The sequence below is a fragment of the Patiria miniata genome, unplaced genomic scaffold (assembly GCF_015706575.1).
Source record: "Patiria miniata isolate m_02_andy unplaced genomic scaffold, ASM1570657v1 HiC_scaffold_7, whole genome shotgun sequence".
NCBI classification, from domain to species: Eukaryota; Metazoa; Echinodermata; class Asteroidea; order Valvatida; family Asterinidae; genus Patiria; species Patiria miniata.
The window spans coordinates 10226765-10253881 of record NW_024037074.1 but is presented as its reverse complement, the minus strand read 5'-3'; the positions used below and the strand labels follow the sequence as shown (position 1 = coordinate 10253881).

Below are 27117 nucleotides of genomic sequence, written 5' to 3'. Positions count from 1 at the left end.
GTTAAAATCTTCCCCGAAAAGCAGACAATTTAACAACCTGCTGAGTGAAGATTTGCGCTGAACAAAAACTTGCCGTCCACAATCAAGCTTTTGTGTAGGCTTACACCACTCCCCCATCACACATGAATGCTTCACATGAATGTCGGACACTTCGCCCCATTTCCACGTCGCCCCATGTCACTTCGCCCCTAACCACTTCGCCCCATCCCCACTTCGCCCCATTCCCACTTCGCCCCATTCCCACTTCGCCCCATCCCCACTTCGCCCCATCCCCACTTCGCCCCAGCCGTTTATACATGTAAAAAAAAAAAATCTCATCTATTTTATTGGCTTAAAAAAACAATTTCAACAGATTCACTAATTGCTTACCAACGGAAAGAATTAGCCCATCACTAAAATGAACAATTCATAACCAACCTCTCAAGCTAGGCTCTCCCCTATACCGAGAAAAAAGCTTGAAGTAAAAGATCCAACTTTGTTCCCAACCCGGCTATACCAACCTGTCACCCACTTATCTGAGAATGACAATACCTTTGACATCCCAATTTCACTCTTGGAGGAACCAATCTCATCTAAATGAAGTTGTAAGTCACGTCACATATCAGACAAATTTTGACGGAACATTTTCCTCAAGGCAGTGAGTTCCTTTTAACTCACTGACCCATCTACGGATTCTTTTGAATCCAGCGGCTGATGATTTTATTCACAAGCCAATAGGAGAGGCGTCTCTGAATGGGATAGAGCCATCATTTCTCTCATCTGTGTCTCGAGCACCTCATCAGAGAGTTTGTATTTTTCCTAAGTTTCTAGAATTGGGAGCATTTATTATTTGGGGTCTTTGGCAGTTTATTTGGTCTGCACCCCCAGCCTTCACCTTTTTCATACTACATGGGGCGAAGTGGGGATGGGGCGGATTTTCCATGGGCGAAGTGGGGATGGGGCGAAGCGGGGATGGGGCGAAGTGGGGATGGGGCGAAGCGGAGATGGGGCGATGTGGGGATGGGGCGAAGTGGAGATGGGGCGAAGTGGTTAGGGGCGAAGTGACATGGGGCGACGTGGAAATGGGGCGAAGCGTCCGACACCCCTTCACATCTGGCCAAGCTTAGGCTACCCGGTTTTTGTTAATAAATAAAAATTGATTTATCAAATAAATTGAATACTTACGAACTTCCACAGATCTAGCATCCAAACTGTTCATATATTCCACCAGGGTTTCGGCACGGTTTCTCAGCCGACACGAGCGGTCGTAAATGTCCCTGGCCTCGGAGCAAATCCCGTCGAAAATACCGGTGGCATGGTCGGCGATGTTGGCCAGTTGCCGTACCAAGTTGGCCAGCGTGTTGTTGGCGACATTTTCCAGTTCCGTACTACATCCGTTCGGCAGGGTTCTGTTGCTCAGGTACAGAGGCTCCACTCGCCGGCTGACGAAAGGCATCTTTTCTTGGAGGATGCAGCTATCCTTCGGGATAATAATCCGAGTCAAAAATCAGGGTTTAAATGGCCAATTTCGGTTTCATTTTGTGTCATTCTCGTACCCCATGCCTTTCTTACCACGACTCTTGCCCACCTGGCCAGCCTAGGCGATATACGCATGTACATGTGTGTACGGACACAACACCACATCATACACTTGAATCTAGCGTATTCAAAGGTAAAGCACGCAGGTGTCAATTGACATCAACTACACTACACAAAATAACAGTGTGGACCGTTGAGTTTGCTGATTGGGGGCGCGTGGCGTTACCACAATGTGATAAAGGACAACAAAGCTCAAAGTACAATGTAAATAGTTCACAAGGCCACGATTCACAATTCAAAATTATTACTACAGCCATAAAATTCGTTAAAAATATATTATAAATGTTACATGTTACAATTATGGTGATATAGGTATCTCTGATGAGTCATTCATTTTTTAAGGGATTTTTCCGAGTAACAAAGGGATCTCTTTCGACCGTGTTTTAATAGGATTAGCCCTACGCCAAATTGGCAGTTGGCTCGATATTGATTAAGAGGGGGCAGTTATGTGCGCTCATTTATAACAAAGAGAATGTATTACGTGGACGGTGGTGGATGCAATAACTTCATAGAAACTGGTGGGGAAAAATCCCCCCCCCCCCCGAACTATCATGACGACTCATTTTATTTTTCGTCTTTAATGGGGTTGTGGGCCGAACTTTCCCTCAAAAAACACTTGTCTTTAAAAATAGATGTTGTAATTACTAATATTGCAGATAACGTCATACGAGGAAGAACATGACTAGAATTATTGTAATTTTACCGGCTTAGAAAATATTGTTAGGGTAAGCACCTTGCGTGCGTTTAGTTCATCCCATATATAGGCCTTATGCTGTAATCACTTTCGATTATTGGCAACACATCCGAGTCAGATCAAAGAGGAAGGAAAATGGTTAGATTTACACTCAATATGTAACGAATGAATTCGTGCCGATGATTATACTCTCAAAGGAGATAGGTAGCATCCCACTCTTTATTTAATGACATGAACTTTACACGAGACATGTTGTCGAGCATTGACCTCAAGATGTACACGAGCGGCCAGAAAGAAGTGGGGAAAATGAAGGGGGCCTACAGGCAGAGTTCTCGGTTGTCTACGGGGGAAAAACAGACGGGCCTCACACTTGACTATATATATATCGGATCAAATATCATTTCTCCGTGACAAGAGAGTGAATTTGTAGATTTATTAAGCTTCTGGTGACAATTTTTAGTAGTAGTAGTAATCATTAAATTCCCTGAGGACATTGTTCCCAGACTTTTATAATTATTTAAGACAATATTTTCTGTTCATCCTGCGTGTTTTGTAATGTGGGCCTATTCTGCCATATTAAGGCAAATCAAGTCTATTATAATTGTTCAATTTTAGCCCGATGCCAAAATATATTTATACCAACATTTAGCGTTTTCTTCGTTTGAATGAAACCTCAATAAGCCAACTGAATTTATACTGACCGTCTTTTCAAACATTTCTAACTGTAAAGATAGGCCCTAGATGTTTAAATATCGAAATGAATTTTTTTCCCATTATTACTCTTCTGTAACTATATAACCGACGAACTTTTGTAAAGTGAGTGAAGAAACCAAACCAAAATAAGTAAAATAGCTACGTAAAGCTAGCTGAATAATATTCTAACAAGAGTCGCAAAACACTTACCCGATATTTCAAACTCCGCAGTGTAGGCCTATATGTAGGTTAAGGAGAATAATAATATTCCTCTAGGCCCTATGTTGTACCACTTTTTACAGCTCCGTGGTTGTACAAAATCACGCAGTAAAATGACATTTGACTAAGTTTGTCAAACGATTTCACACCATACCGCCTAGGGCTCGTGATTATGTCACATTTTTATTTTTGTAGCGGGGGATTTTCTGTTTACTTTCACAGATGTTATTCCGGTAGTTTCAACAACATGCATCGAAACATCCACCCACGTGAAGTATCTTTTCCTGTCAGACACAGATCATTTGATCTCACGAAAAGGAAAACAATAAAACATATACACATGTACATGCAGTAAGTGTTGTTGCAATGATGGGAATGACGCAACAAAAGTGAAAGTTCCATTATTTAGTTGGATGATGACGCGAAGGTTTGCTTGCAGCTGTATCCTACCGGCTTCACAGAATGGCTATTATAAATTCTCATTGGAAATTGCAGTGGGAGCCAACTTTGCAGTCTGAAATGTGTAAACAATTTACATTCTTTTGATATAGTTAAGTCTTTAAAAATAGTAAAGGAAGTAATGATCATCGGGAAATCTAGAATACCGTCCTCGCAAGTCGAAACTGAACAAGTACGATTGGATGAGATCGGGACTAGCCCCTCAAATTTCTTGATGTTTTTTTTATCATCAGATAAAAAAAGAAATAAAATCCAAATTTATTGCTCCATAATTTATTTCCCAATAGGAAATTAAATCTCACATTTGCAATCTTATACTTTCTATATGCCCCTACAGTCGGAAATAATCAGGTAATACAAGTATTACACGTATTAACTTAGCGGGTAATTAAGTGGAGTGCAGGGGCGGATGCCGATTTTGAATGAGGGGGTTTTGCTGTTTTAGCGGGCATTTGTTGTGCTTTTTCTTCATGAAGTCCCCTTTTTTTGGCGGCCTATTCCCCCCCCCCCCCCGTAGATGCGCCACTGAAGTGGAAACTGCAATATTTCGGGAAATGGAAACAAAAAGTCGACTAAAAGAGACAAAACGTGCTTTCCACAAGATATCGTCACACAGAGGGCGCCCTGTTACTTTTTTCTGTTTGCGATATGCATAGTTGTAGTACTTTCAGTAGAGATGAGTAGCACCAGCGCCATGTGTGTATGTGGTGAACCAATGTTGAAATAGAACTTTAAAGTCCGACTACACAACTTGGAGAACTCAAATCAGTTCATTATAAAAACAACGTAGACAATCATTTATTCTCACATAAAAACACAAATGTGTACAATAATGGTTTTTGTTTGAGATCTGCCTCCATGATTTAATCTTCCTCGAAAACAATAGAGCTATTGTAAGCCTTTGCATACATAATCATTAGCAAAACCAAAAAATGGTCAGGATTTAACAAAAACAAATTTTCTTCCCACCATTCAGGAAAACAACCATGATTCTTTCCTCTGCTGATTCTCCCTCAATTTTTTTGCCAATTATTAGTAAAAATATCTATATCCCCTTTCCGTAAAAGCATTTTTCAGGTAAAAAATGTTTTAAAATCAAAATCAGTAAACCTACTAACTCCCAATACACTATAACAATAAAACAGATCAAAAGAAATCTGACACACACAAATGAAAAAAAAAGCAAAGACGTTTGCTTGCATTTACAAGTTATTAATTTCAAACAGAAATAAATCAATTTCATGGGAAAAGAATACTTGGGCTCAGTATAAAGGGTGGACATACCTGTCCCTTTTCCCTGCCCTTCGAACTAAATCAACTGACCATCTCAAAATTTAAACAATCATGATTCCAGATATAATAACTTAAGTAGCCTTTCAAATATTCCAAACTATTCTCCCAACACTACCGGTACTTTATATGCAATTTTCTGTCGAGTCTCTGTCCACTTCACACATACACAACGGGGCAATATTGGCTTGGAGTGCCATGGCCTAGTGGTCTGGGGCATTGAATTCGTGGTCTGCAGGTAATTCTGCAGGTTGTGGGTTCGAGTCCAGCCTGGGCTATGACACTTCTACGCCTAATATGGGTAGAGGCATTATTAATGCCTTGCAGTGGACTACTTACCCATCCCAACCCTATTCATACTGTGAAGTGATAAGATTATCATGGGCATCCTCAGGATTTTTTCTAAAGGGGGGGGGGGAGGGGGGGGGGGGGGGGCGGGGGAGGGGGGGGGGGGGGCGGGGCGGGGGGGGGGGGGCGGGCGGGGGGGGGGGGGGGGCGGGCGGGGGGGGGGGGGGGGCGGGGGGGGGAGGGGCGGGGGGGGGGGGCAGGGGGGGGGGGCAAAGCAAATTTTTCTTCCCAAAATCCCTATACTTTTCCAGCATATTCTCGATTTATCATTTTTTTCGGGGGTGGGCAGGGACATTTGCCCCCCCCCCCCACCCATTAAATTAACAGCAACATGAATTCGTGCCTCTTTTTCTTCCATTTACCTCTTTTTTTGGGGCTTGTCCAGGGGGGGGGGGGGGGGGGGGGAGGGACCCTCGCGACGCTCATGAAGATTATCTTGTCTTGTTTCAGTGTGAGGGGCTGCTTCTTCCATGCTTTCCTCAGTAGCCCACACCTCAAGTGGCCTTTGGCCTTGTGATGGGCAATTTGCATTTAAGAGAAAATTGCTTAAAATCGCTGTGCAGTGATAGAAATTGCCATGCACCAGCCGACAGAAGTATATCTTTGGTGAAGGTGAACACAAAAGCTGTAACAAAATGGATGATGATAGACACTACCCAAGCCCTACCCCTCCACTTTAACTCTTTCACGCCAGTCTCATATTAAATATAGTAAGTACATGCAGAAGATAAACATGGATGTCAAATCCCTGTCTATGCCTGATTCCTCAGTTTACAGTGCAATGGCAGTTTTTCCTTTGTACTAATTACTGTCACTTGTTTTCGTCATGGCCATGCGATCCTTTTGATCTTCTTCTTGGGCGACTGATCTTCTTCTGGTGTGGAGACTTTCGTCTTGGTGTCTGATGGTCCTGCAGCAGTCTGCAAGGAGAAGACATTCAGTAAGTTATTAGTTGGCATAAAACTGATGTTTGAATGTAAAATCTTGTCTGTCTTGCATGAGTTGAGCAAATGCAAGCAGTTACGACTGCACAGCAGAGTCAGAAACACAGCAAGAATTCTGAAAAAAAACCTGTTCCTTTTCTTGTGATCTGCTTAACCAGTTTGCGCTGGGATTATTTTGACATGGACCGGACCCAGGCTGGGGATTGTTTTTCATGAACCTCGATGCTAGATCAGTTCAGGCCGTCATCTGCGGGTAGCACACCCTGATATTTCCGGCCTCGCTCGCTGCGAGCGGGTCGCAGACAGATATGTCCAGCCTGACTTGTTGCGTGATTACCCGTCATCTGTTCCGAATACTACAACATATTTGCGTGAACAAATGTAAACACATCATCCGACATGAACTGGATAATGAATACAAGTCAGTTGTCACAAAATTTACAAAAGTGGTGTTTTACTTAAGGAATAAATATGTCCTTGGCCAGTTTTTAAACAAGTATCGGTACATTTAAAACTGGCACGGGGTCTGGACGCTGATAATGGCCCAAGCCAAATGCGAGGGCCAGTATCGGGGACCAGGCCTCGAGCTGGTTTTAAACGTACTTGTTTATTACCAGTCAAGCACACATTTATTCCCATTCTGAAATACTTTCAGTCAAAAAGTCAAAACAACTAAAAAATAAATAATTTCCAACGATTTTGTTCAACAAGTTTACTTCATGTTTTGTGAAACACCCCTCTATGTTTATGCTTTTGTGCCTCGCGCGAGTAGTACTAAAAGTCTCCTCATATGGAAATTGGCCTTCGCATGTCGCATATTGCATGATGTGGCGCAGAACGCAGCGGTGCCAGAAATATCGTTCTAACCAGTTGGTGTTTTATCAACAGTTTCAAACCACCCACGTGATTTGAAGAATCTCAACCAATAGGAATAGGTCAACTGTCTTTATTAAACATCGCAGAAGTTCTTAATTGGTATCTCAGTCCTTCTAATTTGAGGCATGCGATCACACCCCCACACCATCGCACACCTAAAAGCTTCCCGAGAAGTGTGAATAATTGCATGTCTGAATTTCCCTGGACCACAGATAACACACGTCTGAATATCCCTGGACCACAGATCACACACCTAGAAAACCACACACCTAGAAAAAAACACACCTAGAAAAATCCAGGTGTGCCTTTTTCCACACGCCTGTGATTTTCAAATCAGGACTTGTATCTTGGAACACCTCTCGGCGTTTAATTCACCGTATACATGATAGCACTTGTAGTGTTTTTTTCTCGGAAACCAAAATACCTCTTTTGAAAAAAAATTGCTATGAGAAAGAGAATCCTCCTTGAAATTTACAAATAATGTCAAATTTGACAAGAGTGGCTACAAAAAATACACACCATTCTAAAAAGTATATAATACAAAATCATTGGAATCAATAAAAGCAAAAATGATGGTTATAGCTACCTTTCCATTTATATCCATTGGTGCTGTCCTCTTCAGTGATATCCTTGGGGTATCGGATCCAGCCCCTGACCCTGGTGACTTCAGGGTTATCTTTCTCATTTTATCTGAAACCGGCGAAAGTGCTGAGCTGCCACTAGTACTGGCCCCGAGTTTGATTTTGGCCGTGAAGTCCCGTTGAATGGCCGAGTTTGGACTCGTAACCTTTGCGGACGGCTCACCGTCCGATCTGGATTGCACAGGGGATTTGTTGAGCACGATCTTCTTTCGCTCAAAGTTGACTTTGCTGTTTGCGGCAGGACTGGTGTCGTCTTTCGTGGCTTGGGCCGCGGGACTGGAAGAAGTGACTAGCTGTGTTTTATTGGAGGACGATGATGATGATGATGCTGCTGTGAGTTTGAGTGTACGTTGTTTACTGGACACAATGGGAGGTGGCTTTAGACGGCTTGTGCCTGAACTCGACGAGGTACTTGGTACATTCTTCAGCCCTTGCGATTGTTGGTTTCTATTGCTGCAGACCAAAAAAACAAAAGATTAAAATGCTTCATTTGTTGTGCTAAGGTGCTTGAATGAGCACCTTTCAGCGATGGTCAAATGGCTAACAATACCAGGCGGGCCAAATAAAATCTGCAAAATTTCACTGAATTTCAAAGATGATGTTGAAATATGGATAGCTTAGAAAAACATTTTACAGCATTAAAAATTCTCCAAACTGACTTCATTCATATGCATAAACACAAGTAAGAAAAAGGAGGCGGACAAGATAAAGGAGGCAGAAAGGAGAAGAGGAGAAGACAGGGACAAGAATAGGTGGTTTTTTTATACTTGGCCTAATATATTTATTATTTACAGTCTATACCGAAATATAGCGGCTATTGTTACGGCAGCCGTAACGCAATTTTCAACTGCTAACGTTAAAGGTAGAGTATATCATTTGTGCATTTTTTTTCATTTGAAGCAACAAAAAGTGTGCAAAATCTCAAGAAGGGTGCTTAATAACTAACCTGATGAAGTTTCAGTGAATGCTGTATGTTCCTAGAAAACAATTTGCTAGGATCTCTGAAATCAGTGTCCAGGACATGTTCTTATTCAGCTGATTGCAGCTGCGCGATGTCACACACTGAAACAATGAATTATAGCAACTGCGCCCATGTGTGCGTCAAGTAAATGCTTGGGTGCACCAATAAGACACGAAATAGAAATTCCCAAAATGCGTCTTTCAACACATCTTTGGAAACGGCGTTCTTTCTGATTTGAAAAAACGGCATGCATAGCTGCAAATATACTCTACCTTTAAGGCATTGCAAAACAAACACCATTTCCAATCTTTATCATATATAGTTGCCTGGGCAACCAGAGTGCTTAAGTCATTCAATGCAAAACATGCACCTCTTTGAGAAACCCATTGTCAGGGTTACTTTTGACCCCTCGTCGCCTTCCAGTCGCCTCTTCGCTTGCAGCTTTTTATGCACCTGGGCTATAGTGCGCCCTCGCCTGTTGGCTCTTGGCAGGCGCTGGGGGAGGGGCGTGATGGTCCTGTGGAAGATCTCGAGGAGGTCCTCCTTGGTCGCATGGGGGTGGTCTAGCTTGATATGTCTCTATTACAGACACACAAAAAACACCTTTGATAATTAAAAGTCAAAATGGGAAGAATTCCATACATGGACATCACTTGTTTTTCCCTGCAGTGAACTATCAGCTATCAGAACGCGATAACATGTCCTTAAAAGTCAAATTTAGCAGTGGCAACTAGTCTGACTGTCTCGAGCTGCTGTTAAAAAATAGTCTCCTGTTGAATGACTCATGCCTTGTAAACTTGTTGTAGTTAACTGATCAACGTCCAACCGGCATACAGTCCCCAACAACATGCTCAAAAACAGTGCAGAATTCAGAAAGCAACAAGGCTTCCTCGGCCTCAGGTGCAGCACCTACACTAGTCCAGTGACATCATGGTTGTGACTATGTGAGTTACGCTTTCATAATTCAGCAGATTCAGGAGAATACGAAGCTTAAGAATAAGACTAAGACTAGGCAGTCGGACTAGGTGGCAACCCCGGCAACTGCAAGAACATGCAGTATTGGACGGTGTTGGCAATTGGCTGGAGTCAAAAATCAAATTTATTCTAAATTCATTTTCAAATGATTTATTCAACTCTTGAAAAGGTATGAGAAAGCATAAACCCTTAAATATAAATGAAATTCCTTTGCACATACACATTATATGCATGCAGCACAGCATGCAGCAGTAAAACGTGAGCTTCAAAGCCTAGCCCGCCCTCAACGACAAACGATACTCATGTCCCGAAATTTGGACCAGTGATGGAATTTACCGCAAGAAATCTTCACAGTTATGTTTTGTCAGCCAATCTCGCAACAAGATGACGAATTAAAGTATAAGGAATACCTCACCTGAGAAAGTAGTTCAGTTAGGTCCTCTTTGCTCAAAATTTCTGGATGTAAAATATCAACAGAAACGCACTCTGCATCGTCCGACTCCATTTTTCTCGTGTTTATGTCACGTGTTAGTGTCAAAGGTCATAAAATGGCGGCGCCCATTGAACGTGTTGCGTGCCGTTTCACAACACATTGCAACTAGTAGTAGTGCAACTCTAGAAAGTAGTGTTGGAAATCCAAGAATAATTCATGCAATTCAGTCAAGAACAGATGTTGATCTAGCTGGTAGACTAAGGGTAAATGCAGTTATCAAATGTATGCAGTTTGATGGTGCATAGTTTTGTGAATGTCGATGCCGGACGGACCAGGCGGGCCCTGTCCCGCGTATTGTTGCCATTGTCATCGGGGGCGGGGCAAAAGGGGGGGGGGGTTCACCATTTAATGTTTAACCTATTGAATTGTATAAAATATTGGCTGATGGTGTACTTACGGGCCCTCTTTAGTTTCGACTAAATTAGAGTCAAGGGTGTTATTTTATCATTAAAAAATTACCTTTTCAACTTGGGCCCAAGTTAAATCAGACTTCTCTCAATTCTAATTTCTATTTCTAAATGACACCTTTTTCTTGTAATTTTGATTTTTTTTTACAATTTTCATGCACAGTTTACAGTTGTGCGATTCAGCGGGCCTTGCATGTTCAAGGTACATTGCGGTGATCGCCATCTTTATTTTTATGTTGCTTTTTGTCGTTGTCAATGTCATTTTACCACCAAATTTCCCTCAAAAATCAAACCCTGCCCTTTAGACATGCCTGCATGTTCTTAAAGTCACCAACTTGTTTGGCAAGTCAAATAAATGAAAAGTGGATTTTGTTCTCTTATACTAGGGAACTGGGCCCGTAACTACATTCACCAAATAGCAAATATTGTGTAAAAACTGAGTGATTTGAGAATTTGAAGTTAATTATGTAAATCACTTTTTCACTTCTTCCACTTTATTTTAAAGGGGAAGCATAATCAGAACGATATAGCCATGGCTGAGCATGCCGAGGCAGAGACTAAAACGGATGCAAGCTACATGTATGTGGTCGTTGGTGGCGGCATCGCAGGGGTTACATGTGCTGAGCAGCTGTCTGCATTATGTCCTGAGGAAAGGATTCTACTCATCACAAGTTCACCCCTCATCAAGGCAGTGACGAACTTCACTAAGGTATGGATTGAGCAACTATTATAGACTCTATAGGTATGATGTCAGTCCTGTAGAGAGATGCACAGCATGACCTCACTGAGGTCAAATCTTGCATAAGTTTACTGTGGGAAAATGGCTGTGCATACCCTCTATTAACATTAGTTTCTTCGAGCTGTACAATTATCATCAGCTTTGATTCTCTAAGGATAAAAGTGCGGAAAGTTGATGAGTCAGGTTTCTTTCTTCGGTTTTACTGTACTACCTTACATTAGCCCCATGCCAAATGCAATTTCCAGTAGAAAGCTTTTTCTGTTCCAGTGTTGTCTCTTGCACAGATCTCAAGAGCTTTGGAAGAATTTGACGTGGAGGAGCTCCCTGCTAGCAGCATGCAGACACGGTGTAAGAACGTCCAGGTCTTGCAGTCCACAGTCGACGGCCTGGACGTTGCCAACCGCAGACTCGCAACACAAGACGGCTCTAAGATAGCATATCGCAAACTCTGCATATGCACTGGGGACAACCTAAAGTGATTGCCAGAGACAACCCTTTTGTCCTAGGCATCAGAGATACGGAGAGTGTGGTCAAGTTCCAGAAGAGGATGTCGGGAGCAAAGCGCGTGGTCATCGTTGGCAATGGTGGTATTGCAACGGAGCTTGTCTACGAGATCGAAGGATGCGAAGTCATCTGGGCAATCAAGGATGCTGCCATCAGCAGCACCTTTGTGGATGCCGGAGCGGCCGAGTTTTTTCTGCCGCAGTTAAAAGCTGAAAAGGAAGCTCCAAAGGGGCCTCTCAAAAGACACAAGTACACTGGTATGTTGTTCAGTGACTGAATTCCAATTGATCAATTTAGTTATCTGTACTCCAGGAATTATGCCGATTATTCAGGAAGGTCTTCCTGTGCTGATTATTCAGCAACGTCCTTTCAAAACTGCTGAAGGAGTGTTTCATTTGTCACTTGTACATGTAAAACTTGTTTCATTTCCCCAATTTAGTAACCAGCAGCACCGGTGGAGGCTCAGGCACCCAAGGGGGTGCACTCGGACCTGACTGGAGTACTGGTTTGATGATGAAAGGCAAAGCTGGAGGATCACATACTATCCATGTGGAGTACAAGTGTGAGGTAAAACAGTAATTTGTTTGCTTATTTGGAAGGGGGAGTTGCAAAGCTTGTTAAATTTTCCTGAGATTAGAGGTCATAAGAAGATCTGTAGGAGCCTTAAAGTTTCTAGATTTGGCAAACAACATTTGTTCATTTCCAATCCATGCACAATTTACTCTATATCTCAAAGAATTAAATGTACTTATTTAAATCAAATTTTTCTGAACCAAATGCTTTTGGCATAGGTAAACAAAGTTTACTTGAAGGGTTGTAGTGTGCTGTGTACGTGTATGGTGTCTCCCAGATAACATTTTTTGTTGACATTTTTATTTATATTCAGGTTGACAGTATACTGGCACAAGAGCAAGTAACAGCATTAGGTCGGACTCCAGATATCTTTCCTACAACCAAAGATGATGAGACTGCATCATGGCCTGTGTATGTCTCTCTCACCAATGGAAAACTCTATGGCTGTGATTTTGTCATCAGCGCAACGGGTGTGATACCAAACACCGGCGTGTTTCTGAAAACGGCCAGCTTTGACGTAGCCGAGGATGGTGGCTTCAAAGTTGACGATCACATGAGGACCAGCGTCCCTGATGTCTATGCGGCGGGTGACGTGTGCAGTGCATCCTGGGACCCGGCCCCACACTGGCTGCAGATGCGTCTGTGGTCCCAGGCACGACAGATGGGAGCCTACGCTGCCAAGTGCATGATTGCTGACATCCGTGGTGAACAAATCCCGCAGGACTTCTGCTTCGAGTTGTTCGCTCACGTGACCAAATTCTTCGGGTATAAGGTGGTGCTGCTGGGCAAGTACAACGCACAGGGGCTCGGCTCGGACTACGAGATTCTCCTGAGAATGACCAAAGGGAAGGAGTATGTGAAGGTGGTTCTCAAGGAGGAGCGGATGCAGGGAGTTGTGCTGATCGGAGAAACGGACTTGGAAGAAACCTTTGAGAACTTGATTCTGAACGAGATGGACTTGAGTGCCTACGGGGAAGACCTGCTGGATCCTGGCATAGATATCGAAGATTATTTTGATTGAGTGTACAATTTAGCAATAAGTTTAGTTTTGATTTTACAAAAGTACAAATTTATTCGAAGTTTCAATCACACACAAACAATCTATGAATCAAACAGGAATCCTCATGAAGGATGGTGGTTATGTTCATCACAAATTCATGATGGCATTATAACTGTCACACATACGTGTACCGGTACATGTACATGCTCTGTGCACAATGACGCCCTCAACAGCATGCCAATGCGTGTCTTTGACGTTGTGAAACACAATGTACCTGTACATGTATCGCCAATATATCAAATCTGTGTTTAACAAATTTGGTCGTGACCATATAAGGACTAGCATCCTTGATGTCTATGCAGCGGTAGAACTCAAAAGGAATAAGATGGTGATTTAATATTATCCCTGATGGGTGAATCTCTCAGCTAACCAGAACATGTTATGTACATGATGTAAGGTTTTCTTTTTCTTTCTGGGGATTAAATATCAGCCAGTAAGTACAGTGCAATTCACGGAGTCAATTTGTAGTTCAGACTCAACATGATAGACTAGTTGAATAAAACCAAAGTTGAAGTGAATATTTTCAAAAGAATTAGAATGGTCTTTTGCCTTATTGATTCCTGACCCAACTGCCCCTTAAAAGGAAGTACATGTGACTGAAATGAAAAGGCAATTTCCTTTGTGCAGAGAACTTTCTTAATAAAAACCCAAATCTATTGGAAAACATGATCAAGACACAACTTGCAATACATCACAGCTCCTGTTGCACGATGGCCAACTTTCCAAACCTTTAAAAAAACTCTTGGTCATGATTTTAGCTGTTTTCCCTTCTCTCTGGACACAAGTTCAAATTGTGTGAATACTTTTGTGGTCACTGTGAAGGTGGCATTGGCTATCCGTTGCTGGAATGTGATCGGTCCTTCGTGTCCGTTCGAGGAATCACGTGACGACCCCTCACACTCCGAGGTCTCCTCTTCGCGGATGGTCAGCGGTCGTCCCAGAGCCTGACGCAGTAACCGGGCCACTTCAAGCGCCTTCTGTCTGGCATTCTGCACTGCGCTCAAACAAGCTTGTCTCCTATTGGTTCGGTGGGGGGAAAGAATAATGATCACAGAAGCATGAATATCAACCCTACTAATCCTACCAGATCATCCAAAATTTATTACTTATGAGGCTTGATGGTCCTTCAAATCCGCTTTTGTGCAAGACACTAATGGCAAAATCACAAGTAGTGTGCCCTCTGAAGTGGCACATATTGAGATTATCGTATTAACCCTAACCTTCCCAAATCCTCCCAAATCCTCTTTGCATAAAGGAGGATTTTGCAGGATTGAGGCTATATGGCAAAACTGAATGGCTGATTTCGGAGGATGCACTGTGTCAAGGTCTTGGGCCGGACCTTGTGTTGTTTATGCTCAGCCGTGCATAAATTTTGGCCAATTTTTTACTTGAAATCCTCCGCATTGGTCCAGGATGTCACTGGCTCTGCCTCAACATATTGACAGTGATTGCTGGAGGATTTTGCAGGATTGAGGCAGTGGTCACCTCTCCAAGGACCACATTCACGAAATAACGGAGAATTTTGGAGGATTGAAGCTGTACGCTATGTTAACATGGAGGCAGTTGGAGGATTTTGCAGGGTAGAGTTTACATCCTAGCAAAAATGCCTAGGGAGTTAGGGTTAAGCCTCTGTACTGATGTCACACTTTGTTTACTTGTGCGCTTGTCTATGGGGCTACAAAACCATCTTCCCCACCAGGCTCCCATAACAAAGCACATGTATGTAAACAAAGTGTGACGTCATCAATACAGAGGCTTATTCTGATGGGATGACAACAATTTAATGCCTGTCAATTGGCGAGGTCAAGCTCGGTTGTGAAGGAGGCTTTGCCGCCTTTCACCCACTTATCGGGTGAGCGGCTGTTTGGACGAGTCGCGAGTCTTCGGGAAAATCCTGTGCTCCTATCAGAACGAGTGCTGACTGTTAAATGGACATACGATATCTTTCAAAATGACTGGTTTTCCTAATGAAACTTTCAGATTGTTCTGACGAGTTTATGAGACCAATGAAAAACATTTGGTTGACATCTCACCTGACAGCCTCCAAACTGTGTACGCTGTGGTAGAAATGCGGCGGATGCAGTCGGACCGATTCGTCCAGTTTCTCTGTGAGGAAATTACAGACTGACTGGCACTTGGTGAAGTCGACAAAGACGACGGTTACCTCAGCCTCCATGCAGTACAGACTGTCAACTCGCTGGATGAACTTACTGATCGTAACGTCACCTTCCTGTGAAGCAGTTGCATGAGAAAACGCAGAAAACTAAATCATAAAATGTTGACTAAACTGTGTGAAAAGGTGAAAAATGTTGCATCCTGATACCACTTTTTTCATCATGATATGTGTTTTTTTCATCATATACAAATTACAATGAAGGTCAGTCATTGCAAAAAAGGTGAAAAGATTTGAATCTGGGACTGAAAAACATTTTAAATTTTGTTACAAAATACTTTCAAAATGCACTTGACTCTTCAGACCATAGACTGTACACAACCAAAGAAGTGGTGTCTGGATACTACATTCTTTTTGTGAAAAGTCACAGAAAACATGTTGGTTGAGCTGTACAAAATTATAACTTAGTATTCACAAGATGGGAATCAGACCATTTTAAAAATTTGGACTTTATTTCCCATTAAAAAAATCCTCCTGTCACTCATGAGATCTATCCACTCAGCCACAGGCGCTGCACAAACGTGAAACGTTTGATATAAATAAATGTAAGCCTACTCGTATACACGTCAAAGAGGGCGCTGTACAATCTAGCCGGCTTAATATCGTTTACTGAAACTGAAAGAAAGCTGGCACCTGTGGCGCCGCCTAAATTATCCAGGAAAAATGTTGCAACCTGACGCCACTTAATTCAGCGGTTGTGATTTGTGTACAAAGTCTTTGGCCAATGGAGAGTCAAGAAAATTTTCTAAGAATTTCCTAAGAAAATTGGAAATGTTTTTCAAATTTCAGTCCCAGATTCATGTCTTATCATCATTTTTGCAATGTCTAACCTTCATTGAGATGATATGTGAAGAAAAAAGTGGCGTCAGGTAGCAACATTTTTTCCATTATCCACTTTAACTCGGCATGTTAAATAATAAAGTAAGGCAGGGCAGACAAAAATAGCATTTTGCCAACATTTTCAGAAATCTTCTTCCCCGAAAATTTAATAATAAGGTTACACTAACTTTAACATTGTGCGAATGAAGTGTTTGTATGATGTAATCCAGCCGCCTGGTCGTGCTAGCCTTAGCATCAGCAATCGCCTCCTTGGTGCTGGTGACCACAACTCGAACCGTGGCCCTGTCCGGTGCACGCGCCGCCTCGCCCGTCGAAGAAACCTGAATTTCACGGAGAAGTTTCTGGGCCTTGCTTGCACCGCCCGTCGCTTGTTTAACCTCGTCAGTCTGCGGGGAGAAAGATGCGAATACCTGCGACGGCTGCTGTGCCATTTCTGTTCAAATTACCTCCGAGAGTCTGCCAAAAATTCGGTGCAAACGCACGCCAACACAGCACCCTGTATTTCAATGTTTGAAATGGAACACAAAAATGGCGCGCCTTCAGATTTTTACCCCTCAAACTATTGAGGGCGCTATAACCATTTCACGGTAGTTTCAAGGACGCACGAGTTCCTGTATTCAAGTTTCCATAGACATCAGTGCTAAATCCCCGTGCTTCTCTAAATTCTTTAAAAAATATATGTTCTCAAAACTCTCACAGGTGTATTAAGGCTGCACAGAAAAGTGATGATCCTATATCATCTTCCATTTTCATTTCATTTTTTGGGGTTGACCATTGACTTTTGGGAGAAATTTCCACCAAAAGAAGACCGATCAGACATAAACATCTGTGGAAAATTAAAATGAATTAACCAAAGGAATAACAAGTGACATTCAACTTAATTTATTGAATTATTTTGAGACATTGGTTGTTTTTTTATTTCAAGTTACAATAAATAAGTTACATTTGTCAATTATAGCAAAGAATTATCCAATTCGTCTTCTTGTTTTTAAAGCACAGGAACATTTACAATACATGTACATTGAATTAAGTGCCTTTAAAAATCACTAAATATCAAGTACAAATCATGATCATGTAGGCGACCCACTTTCTTACTTTTATTCTGAAATTCTCTCACTTCTGACAAAAACAGTATTAATGAATAAATTTGAGACTTTCCGATTGATAAAAAAGATGAAGTATGGTGCAAGTATTTCATTACTGTGTGGTATTATTTGAATAAACCCCAAATCATTTTTCAAACAAATTTTGTTTTTATATTTGCATGTCCAAAATTTATTTCGCAATTTAAAAACCAGTTTAACATATATAAAAGGAAACACGCATACATAAAAGATGAATGTTAAAGACACCCAATGCTTTTTAAACTTATTCCTGTTCTGTTTTGTTCACAATCAGCTCAATTATTCGATTTTGTAATCACTTGGTCTTTTTAGTGTCCCATGTACCCATCAACTGCCTTGCGTAGTACAGCGTCTGACTGTAGAGAAGGATCTTAATCATAAACACAATGAACCAGGCCAAAGGTAGAACCATCGGCGACTGCAATATCATCCTGAACTCCCCCTTGAGGAGGAGCGGTTTGAGAATCCAGAAATAGGAATAGAGTCCCCACGCCGCACCACCCAGTCCGCAACCCACGACGACCACATTGGCCAGCTGCACCATGAGTTTCTTATTGCGAGGCAGGGAGGCGAGGTACAAGACGGAGGAGAGGCAAGTCGCAAGGAGCAGGTAGTGGCTGAGATGGGGACCTGTCTCATCGGGCAGGCTCACAAGGCCAAGATGCGAGTTGATAATGAAGAGAGCCACGGGCAGGCAGACAAACAGGTTGACGTAGGCGCACACCTTCAGTTTGGCTTTCAAGGCCGTGCTGTGACATAAAAAAGTCAAAGGGAAACTGTGGTTTCTTTTATTGTTACATTGAAAAGGAAATTCAAAATACAGTTAAATTAAAAAAACCTTCAAAATATTCCGATGTCCACAACTGAAAACCTTTCAAATCCCTTCCTAAATATTTGAATAAAAAAAACATATGATGCAACATTTGAGACCAGGTTCACAGACCGTACGTCATGTAGATACACTACACGCTACACACTTTTCACAGACCGCACGTCGTGTAGATACACTACACGCTACACACTACTGAGCATGCGAAACATCCCTCAATAGAATATTAATGGGAACATGGAGCTATAAAACACAGCTCCATGATTGGAACTAGTTTCTGCCACAGTGCCAGAGCTTTGATGTCTACAGCATCGACACAGTGCTAAGGAGGTCGACATCATCTACACAGTGGTTAAGAGGTCTACATCATCTACACAGTGGTTAAGAGGTCTACACTATCTACACAGTGGTTAAGAGGTCTACACTATCTACACAGTGGTTAAATAGATCTACAGCATCTACACAGTGGTTAAGAGGTCTACACTATCTACACAGTGCTAAATAGATCTACAGCATCTACACAGTGGTTAAGAAGTCTACAGCATCTACACAGTGCTAAATAGATCTACAGCATCTACACAGTGGTTAAGAGATCTACACTATCTACACAGTGCTAAAGAGGTCTACAGCATCTACACAGTGGTTAAGAAGTCTACAGCATCTACACAGTGCTAAATAGATCTACAGCATCTACACAGTGCTAAAGAGGTCTACACTATCTACATAATGCTAAAGGGGTCTTCAACATCTCTTTACATGTATAGCACTGTGTACGTATCGGACCCAAGCCAACTCGGACCCATGCCAATTCGGACCCACTACCAAATCGGACCCACAACCAACTCGGACTCATTATGCACGTTTTCAAACATTCCCCATTCAGTTCAAGTTACATGTGTTACAGTGATGCTGTTTAGTATAATTTTTCATTCTAATTGTAATGCGATAACTCTAGTAAAACTTTTACTAAAATTGTATTTTATTATTTATTAATTTTTTTTTAAAATTAACACATGTTATGTGATATCGTTCATGCTATTTTTCTCATGTTATTTCATATTTAATCCAAACTTTATACGTAACGAAATTAACACATCCAGCACAGATCTTCATAGAAAAATAAAATCGAAAAGCATGAACATTGAAATATAAACACTTGCAAACAAAACATTATTCATTTGTATATAATACTGGATAAAACTAAAGTCAATAAATAAAATATAAGATATAAACCATTCACGGATCTAAACGATTTAAGCAACTTCAAAACACCCACAAAAGTCAGCATATTTTGAATATGAAATTAACAGCCTAGATGGGTAACAAATAATATAAATAACTATAAAACTACCTTACAGTTTGAATAAACGAAACGTGCCATTTCCAAGTGCCAAAAAAATATGAAAAAAATAAAAAACGTTTGATTTATACACTTTATAAGAAAAACGAAGGTTCCATATGAATCTATATAAAAGTATAAAAAGTAAAACAAATCAGTTAAAAGAACAAAAATCAAAGTAAGCATGTGAATAACAAAAAATAGTCAATTACTTTTGTGCCTAAATAGTAATTTCAAATGAAAAACATCCTCTGACCTCACTGAAACATGTTCACTGCCTCGTAGTACATAAAAAATACTGTTCGGTTACCATTTGTTTCACATCCTAAAATAACAACAAATGTGTAGGTTACCGTTCGTCGTAGTGATCGTATATCAAAGATATATGTAGGTCTACATTGTGCACATCTGTAATTGGATGCGAGCAGGTTACCGTTCATCACAGATCAAAAATATAAACAATTTGGTAAGGCCTCTTTCAAATGTGCTTATGCCGTGTCGAATAAAATTGATTTAGTGTTACGTTAGCATGGCATAAGCGCGGCAGTGTCTTCAAACATCGAACTTAATTACAAACGCCTAGTCAAAATTAAATACCCCAACATGGCGGACCAACAGTCACAACGAAAAATATGATTTTGTGCTCTTAATCGATTACAGTTACATAATGTTTTGCTTCAACAGGCTTAAGGTTACCATTTTGTAAGGAACCAGGCTTTAAAGGGATTTAAAGTTGGTGTACATGTATACATGTTTTGTTGGGTGAAGCACCTTGAACAAAAATTTTCAAATTAAGTTGATAATTTTTAGTAATGAGCTTTCCAATGAATCATCACACAACAAAAACAGCCCATGACAAGTAAATCAACTAATTAATTTCAACTTTGGCGGGACGCTCCTTAAAACATATACCAGCCTGTACAAAATGACATATGGTAGGCCTAATCTTTGGGCCAAAACTGCTTTACATGTACGTACACATCTCTTGGTTTAGCTTCATATACAGATATTCCTGCCATGGTTAAGTCACGGTTTCGAAAAGCTAAGCACGTTGAGTTTCATGACGTTCAAAACAATAAGCGTTTAGCAACAACTTCCATACACATCATAAAGTACCGCTCAGCGATGGCAAAAGAAAACAATAAAAGCCGAATATAATACAGAATACATCCGACACTGTAAGATGACCTATAATCCATGAAACTAATGATTGAATCATTGTTGGGTCAGAGTTGGTCGTGCTTGGGTCCGAGATGGTAGTGGTTCCAAGTTGGTAGTGGTTCCAAGTTGGCCGTGGGTCCGAATTGGTAGTGGTCTGAATTGGTAGTGGGTCCGAGTTTGCGTGGGTCCGAGTTGGCGTGGGTCTGAGTTGGCATGAGTTTAGTTGATTTGGGTCCGAGTTGACCGGATACCATATGCTGTAGACCTCTTTAGCATTGTGTAGATGCTGTAGATCTCTTAACCACTGTGTAGATGCTGTAGATCTCTTAACCACTGTGTAGATGCTGTAGACTTCTTAACCACTGTGTAGATGCTGTAGACCTCTTTAGCACTGTGTAGATGCTGTAGACCTCTTAACCACTGTGTAGATGCTGTAGACCTCTTAACCACTGTGTAGATGCTGTAGACCTGTTAACCACTGTGTAGATGCTGTAGACCTCCTTAGCACTGTGTAGATGCTGTAGACCTCTTTAGCACTGTGTAGATGCTGTAGACCTCTTAACCACTGTGTAGATGCTGTAGATCTCTTAACCACTGTGTAGATGCTGTAGACCTCTTAACCACTGTGTAGATGCTGTAGATCTCTTAACCACTGTGTAGATGCTGTAGACCTCTTTAGCACTGTGTAGATGCGGTAGACTTCTTAACCACTGTGTAGATGCTGTAGACCTCTTTAGCACTGTGTAGATGCTGTAGATCTCTTAACCACTGTGTAGATGCTGTAGACCTCTTAACCACTGTGTAGATAGTGTATAGACCTCTTTAACACTGTGTAGATGCTGTAGACTTCTTAACCACTGTGTAGATAGTGTATAGACCTCTTAACCACTGTGTAGATGCTGTAGATGTATTTAGCACTGTGTAGATAGTGTAGACCTCTTAACCACTGTGTAGATGCTGTAGACTTCTTAACCACTGTGTAGATGCTGTAGACCTCTTTAACACTGTGTAGACAGTGTAGATCTTTTTGTGTGCATGTGACCGTAAGAGAGGGTACACGATTGGATATGCCAACTGTGTGTTCTGGAATTACATGTACATGACCGATGCGCATGCTTCCATATTAAAGATATGTCACGTCATAAGCAGGTTGTCCGTGATCAATCTAGCTTCATCCCTGCTGCCTTGTGAGGGCGCTTTATTGGTGTAGGGTGTAGTGTATCTACACGCACATAGTGCAACATTTTTTGGTCTCAAATCTTGCGGGGTATAAAAAAAAACAGGCGTGGAACAATGTTCCCAATTAAATATGTAAAATAAGTAAATAACACAAAATTATACAGAGCTTTTAGATTAGAAACGAATACATGTTGTACATGTACATCTGAAATCAGAAGGCTTCTCTCCGTCAGCCTTCTGATTTCAGAAGTAATGTAGATGTATAAAGTTACTGAGTTTATACAACAAACAACAAGACATGTTCAATTATTAGTTGGCCAACCGTCAATATTTCTGTGGGCAAACCACAGGAAATATAGACACCGGAAATGTTACAAATATTGGACAAATCATTCCCACAACAAATGAATATCTCCGATATATTCGCGGTGGCACATATTTATTTTTTATTTTTAACAATTAAAATTCTGTCGGAAATAGACGCATTTCAGCATGCCTCCCTTACCTTGCCTGATACCGACTGGCAACTTGTTCTCTGTGTGAAAAATCGCTGCCATCGGATCCTGCAGCTCTTGGCCCTCCACGAGACGCCATAGTTACTCACTTTCCTCAAGAATGCCTCAAGAATACAAATAAATTGTCTTATTTTTTTAAGGAGACATCTGCTGGCGCTGCACGTACGTTCACGTACGTACAGTACACAAATCGGTCGATGCATGCGATGCTAGATAAAGAGCGCCCTCACATAACAAACTACATTATGTACAAATTCTGGTCTGGGGAGGAGCCAGCCGGGGCGTTTGTAACATATTGTTCACAAATCAAAGAAAAATGCCATTCCCGATGGCTTACCATTATACGACGGCTTTTCTGTTATAAGGCAAAGTGAAAATAAAATAGGAATAATGAGAAAAATAGCACCCAAGCCACTCATTTAAAGATGACAGTTCGGAGCAACAGCCCAGAGTGCAAACAAGTGCCATCAAATCGTGTCCATCCCCTGTTCCCCTTTAATTTCCAACATCCACCAACAAACAAACAAATCAGGGGTTTTCCTATCACTCGTCGAAACCATGTCGACGTCACTAGTACACCGCACACATTGTTTACTTGACATTATAAAAACAAGTCCGTTCCGCTCGGTGTTGTTTTTGAGAGCTATTATAACGAACCCTTTTCCTCGTTACGCAAAACAGAAGGTACATGGCTTTCAGTTTCTGAGGTGGAAAAACGCTGGTGCGGTGCGTACATTTATCCACCTACGTTACAAAAATGTGCCAGACGATGAATATGTTAGGCTTTGACCTTTTCCTCGACAAAATTGGCGAAGGTTATTATACACAGACTCTATTCAAGCGATGGGTTGGGTGATTGGAAGGGAAAATCTCAGCCCACACTTTTGGGGGGGGGGGGGTGTCAGGCTGTACACCATTCGTATCTGACTCCTTTACAGTTGGTGTATACGTGCTTTTTGGGTGTGGCACCTTGAAACTTCACTTTAATTGATAATTGTCTAACATTACATTTAATTAGTATGAGCTTTCCAATGAGACATCGCACGATGGCTCGTACCATACTTTCAACGGGGGCGCTGTTCAAATCCGACGATTATTAACACTATATCATGAATAGTCTACATATACCCCCTAACCAAGCTGGCTTTGTCCGTATGTGCAAAGGCGGACCGTTATAACCAGTACAAACATTTTGGGTGTCAGAGCAGGGGGCCGGGTTAGCCTTTTTTTCATGAATTTAAAATGACAGAGCTGGGGGGGGGGGGGTGCCCCCCCCCCCGAACAAACATATTTTCTTACAGAAAAATATGCATTTGAAGAGTAAATCTCTTGATTACAAATCGGAGTATTCTATAAACAGTTTGAAATTAGATAAGTTAATTTTAGAGCAAGTAAAAGAAACTCATATGCAATTCATCATAATTCGTAAATTTTGCAATGTTTCAATTCAACTTTCTTATGTTTAAAAATCATAATTGTCTGTGATTTCACAATCATTTTAACAATCACTTCTTGATTATAAATTTAAAATCTAAAATTCTGGATGCTGTTATTTCACAGTTATTCACTATAAAAGATAGCAAAAGAGATCCTGAACTTGTTTATAATTACACGCAGTTTTATTTTCCACACAATTTTCCCGTGTAACTTTCTCTAATCGTCAAAATTCAATTCCTGACTACAAATCTGAATATATGCATGGATATTGTTATTTCACATCTTATTGATATATCGATAGCAAACAATAATTCCATCTGTGCTAATAAAGCATTTTTATTTGCATATTACTGAATGAAATATTTTTTGGTTATAGATCAAAATCACCTTAAGTTTGGCACAATCATATAAATCTTGATGGCAAACACGCGCTTATCAAATAAGAAAAAAATACACAGCAATTTACTTGATTTTAATTTTAAAATGACTCAATAAACGAAGTATAGATAGATTTGCATATTATTGAGTAAAAAAGCAGAACCCAACCCACCCCCCCCCAAAAAATATATTTCATATTTAAAACGGGGGGGGGGGGGGGTTCGACTTATTTTTTAGGAATTTGTATGATAATTTTTTTTTTTACAGAGCTGGGGGGGGGGGGTTTGACCCCCAAACTCCCCCCCCCCCTCTGGTTATGAAACTTTCAAATATAAAAACAATATAACAGCTGCTTCCAAACTTCATTTTGGGCTTTACTGTATTCCTAAGTTGTGTTTAAGAATACAACAGCCGTCGAAATTGCTCTTGAGCAGATAGGAGAAAGCAGGATTCTAAGAGGGAAGAAAATGTCGTGTGTCGCGTTTTTGGAAATAAACTCTTCATTTTAATACCAGATCTGACAAACTATAGTACATAAGGCAAATCAAATGCTGCACAGACAATTATGCCAGACAGACACACCATGGAATATGTTTGGGTTTCGCATAATGTTCCTGCACGAATGTCTATGTATTTGGTCTCGTCTGTTTCCTCGTTCCGTTTTCGGCTAGCGATTTGACATCTCCATCGAACCGATACCGCTTGACACAAAGCTCGCACGCAAGATTCTGGCAGAAATTGAAAAGCGTATTGTATTTTGTGGGTCGACTGTGGGTTAATGGAATCATGACCTTAAATAGAACAAGATTAAGCCTACAGGACTTTACAATGGCGCAAACTATGATCAACAGTGTGGTCTCTATCCAGACGTGCAACATAAATTCACTACAGGAGGATACCTATTGCAAAACGCCGTATGAAAATGTTCAAACTTTTAAATAATGCAGTGTAGAATTTAAAAATGCCTTAGAAAGAATCTCAACATATGTGAAACTGGTATCATATCCATGGGCGTCGTCAGGATTTTTTTCTAGAGGGGGGCAAACATTTTTTTTGCCAAAAAGTGCTTGTATTTCTCAACACATTCTCGATTTATCAGTTTTTGAGGGCGGCAGGGACATTTTGCCTTCCCCCCCCCCCAACTCATTAAATTTACACCACTTTGTCTTCGCACCTCTTTTTCTTTTTCTTTTTTTCTTCCTTTTTCTTCCTTTTTTTTTCTTCCTTTGTTTTTTGCTTTTCCGGGGGGGGGGGGGGACAAGTGCCCCCCTTTACCCCCCTCGCGACGCCCATGATCATATCTACTTAGACGGTTTGGCGGTACTGGTTATCAACGACGGTTTGGTGGTACTGGTTATCATGATGTCGCAAAAATATGCAGCCACCACCATCTTTTGCTAAAAAAAAAAAAGATTAATGTGGTCAGAAATTGTCTCAGATCGCACCACAGAGCATCTAGAATCCAAACATTTCACGAGGCCACTTTTTTTTAGGGAACAATTTTGTTTTGGCCCCCTCCCAAAATTGTGTTCTGGAAAGAGGATATCTTATAGAGAGCAATGTCTTAGTAATGCTGGGATATGCGTGAGGGTACCTTTGGTGCACTCATTGTTACTGAATTAAAATGACAATGGATGCCTTCTAAGATGGCGGCTACGTATAAGGTCTAGGTCTATGGCTTGGATCATGGGTCACCATGCATTCTACTTTTACCTGCATTCTTGAGGAAAACGGTTTTGAAAAAAAAACCTTATAAAAGGAATTCATGGAATTTTTCGATCACGTAGGTCTGAAATCATTGCATCAAATTACTTAAAGTCACTTTTGGTTTTTGTTGCATGGTCACGGAGTATCAATGAACGCGTGGTGAAAGCATTATGTTATTTAAGATGTTCCTCTCTAGATGTTCCTCTCTATTTTGTTAGGCCTATAGCCATTCAATGTACATGACATACTGGTATTTTCAAATCATCCTCTAAGAGTGATAATCAACCTTTTCTATTCACTATTATACAGAAACTAATCTTGTTTAGGCCTTGAGTTATGTGGACTCAAAGTGTGCCGTTGGTAATCTTTAGTCAGTCTGATAAAAATATCAACTTGAATATATATTGCATTCATTTAAGCCACTATAGTATTTCCAATATATGTATAACAAATATTTATGCAAATATCATGGTTAAATTTGTAGATCGTCTAGCATAATTCTAAACATGACTTTAAAAAACCCATTATATAACATTTAAACATCTGAGTTGCATATGTAAAACACTATGATGACACTGTAAACAGAATATGCGTTAAAAATGTTTGGCAAAGCTATAACGTTTACTTTCGAATACATCAATATTTTTTTCTTCTGAGTGAACAGAAATACACCTCATTATTCACCACTCGTCCGATTACATATTGAAACACTTTTTTACACTTATCTCAAATTATATTCTTATAAACAAATAAAACGGCATATTATGGGAATACGGTGGGGGTGATTCCCAATATACGATCATTTTAACAAGCATGCAACTATTTTTTTCTGGGATCAGCTGATTTCCTGTGTTTTTGTGTCGCCTAAATGAAGTTTTGGGAGACAGTAACCAGTCCTAAATTCTGTATGACCGTATAAGACCGTAGCCCCGTAAGTATGTTAAAGTTTAGGTTATGTGTTTGAGGGAACAAAAATGTACA

General features: G+C 40.9%; 5 protein-coding genes across 6 annotated transcripts in view; 1 reads left to right on the top strand and 4 right to left on the bottom strand.

The window, feature by feature from the left end:
• Positions 1–1598, bottom strand: part of LOC119744510 — a 43778-nt gene extending 42180 nt beyond the window's left edge. For both annotated transcript variants that reach the window (XM_038220457.1, XM_038220458.1), the window contains exon 1: positions 1165–1598. In XM_038220457.1, the coding sequence (XP_038076385.1) occupies positions 1165–1435 (271 nt within the window). In that variant the 5' untranslated portion in view covers positions 1436–1598. The remainder of the gene's footprint in view (positions 1–1164) is intronic.
• Positions 1599–5851: 4253 nt separating this feature from the next.
• LOC119745449 (putative protein TPRXL) lies at positions 5852–10231 on the bottom strand. Its single transcript, XM_038221798.1, has 4 exons — positions 10094–10231; positions 9074–9282; positions 7688–8195; positions 5852–6201 (listed from the first exon to the last, which is right to left on the bottom strand). The coding sequence occupies exons 1-4, from the start codon at positions 10181–10183 to the stop codon at positions 6106–6108; spliced, it is 903 nt and encodes a 300-aa protein (XP_038077726.1). The 5' UTR covers positions 10184–10231; the 3' UTR covers positions 5852–6105.
• A 9-nt stretch (positions 10232–10240) lies between these two features.
• LOC119745447 (pyridine nucleotide-disulfide oxidoreductase domain-containing protein 1-like) lies at positions 10241–13986 on the top strand. The gene is given in 6 exon segments (XM_038221796.1): positions 10241–10374; positions 11084–11287; positions 11602–11776; positions 11779–12078; positions 12261–12388; positions 12708–13986. Coding segments are annotated over 5 exon segments (1488 nt in total). The 5' UTR covers positions 10241–10374; positions 11084–11110; the 3' UTR covers positions 13416–13986.
• LOC119745450 (interleukin-1 receptor-associated kinase 1-binding protein 1-like) lies at positions 13780–17018 on the bottom strand. The gene is made up of 3 exons (XM_038221799.1): positions 16635–17018; positions 15488–15684; positions 13780–14471 (listed from the first exon to the last, which is right to left on the bottom strand). Exons 1-3 carry the CDS (start codon positions 16896–16898, stop codon positions 14201–14203), a joined length of 732 nt encoding a protein of 243 aa, XP_038077727.1. The 5' UTR covers positions 16899–17018; the 3' UTR covers positions 13780–14200.
• A 315-nt stretch (positions 17019–17333) lies between these two features.
• On the bottom strand, positions 17334–22846 carry LOC119745451 (protein jagunal homolog 1-like). The gene is made up of 2 exons (XM_038221800.1): positions 22605–22846; positions 17334–18340 (listed from the first exon to the last, which is right to left on the bottom strand). Exons 1-2 carry the CDS (start codon positions 22691–22693, stop codon positions 17887–17889), a joined length of 543 nt encoding a protein of 180 aa, XP_038077728.1. The 5' UTR covers positions 22694–22846; the 3' UTR covers positions 17334–17886.
• Between the last annotated feature and the right edge of the window lie 4271 nt (positions 22847–27117).

Excerpts from the sequence above, each read along its gene's own strand:
- LOC119745449 (XM_038221798.1), bottom strand. The coding sequence starts at position 10,183 with ATGGAGTCGGACGATGCAGAGTGCGTTTCTGTTGATATTTTACATCCA. Across the intron at positions 8,196-9,073 it reads ACAATGGGTTTCTCAAAGAG|CAATAGAAACCAACAATCGC; the intron begins GTGCATGTTTTG and ends TTTGGTCTGCAG. Across the intron at positions 6,202-7,687 it reads CAATGGATATAAATGGAAAG|ACTGCTGCAGGACCATCAGA; the intron begins GTAGCTATAACC and ends TTCTCCTTGCAG.
- LOC119745450 (XM_038221799.1), bottom strand. The coding sequence starts at position 16,898 with ATGGCACAGCAGCCGTCGCAGGTATTCGCATCTTTCTCCCCGCAGACT. Across the intron at positions 15,685-16,634 it reads TTCATTCGCACAATGTTAAA|GAAGGTGACGTTACGATCAG; the intron begins GTTAGTGTAACC and ends ACTGCTTCACAG. Across the intron at positions 14,472-15,487 it reads CACAGTTTGGAGGCTGTCAG|GAGACAAGCTTGTTTGAGCG; the intron begins GTGAGATGTCAA and ends CCGAACCAATAG.
- LOC119745451 (XM_038221800.1), bottom strand. The coding sequence starts at position 22,693 with ATGGCGTCTCGTGGAGGGCCAAGAGCTGCAGGATCCGATGGCAGCGAT. Across the intron at positions 18,341-22,604 it reads GCCAGTCGGTATCAGGCAAG|CACGGCCTTGAAAGCCAAAC; the intron begins GTAAGGGAGGCA and ends TTTATGTCACAG.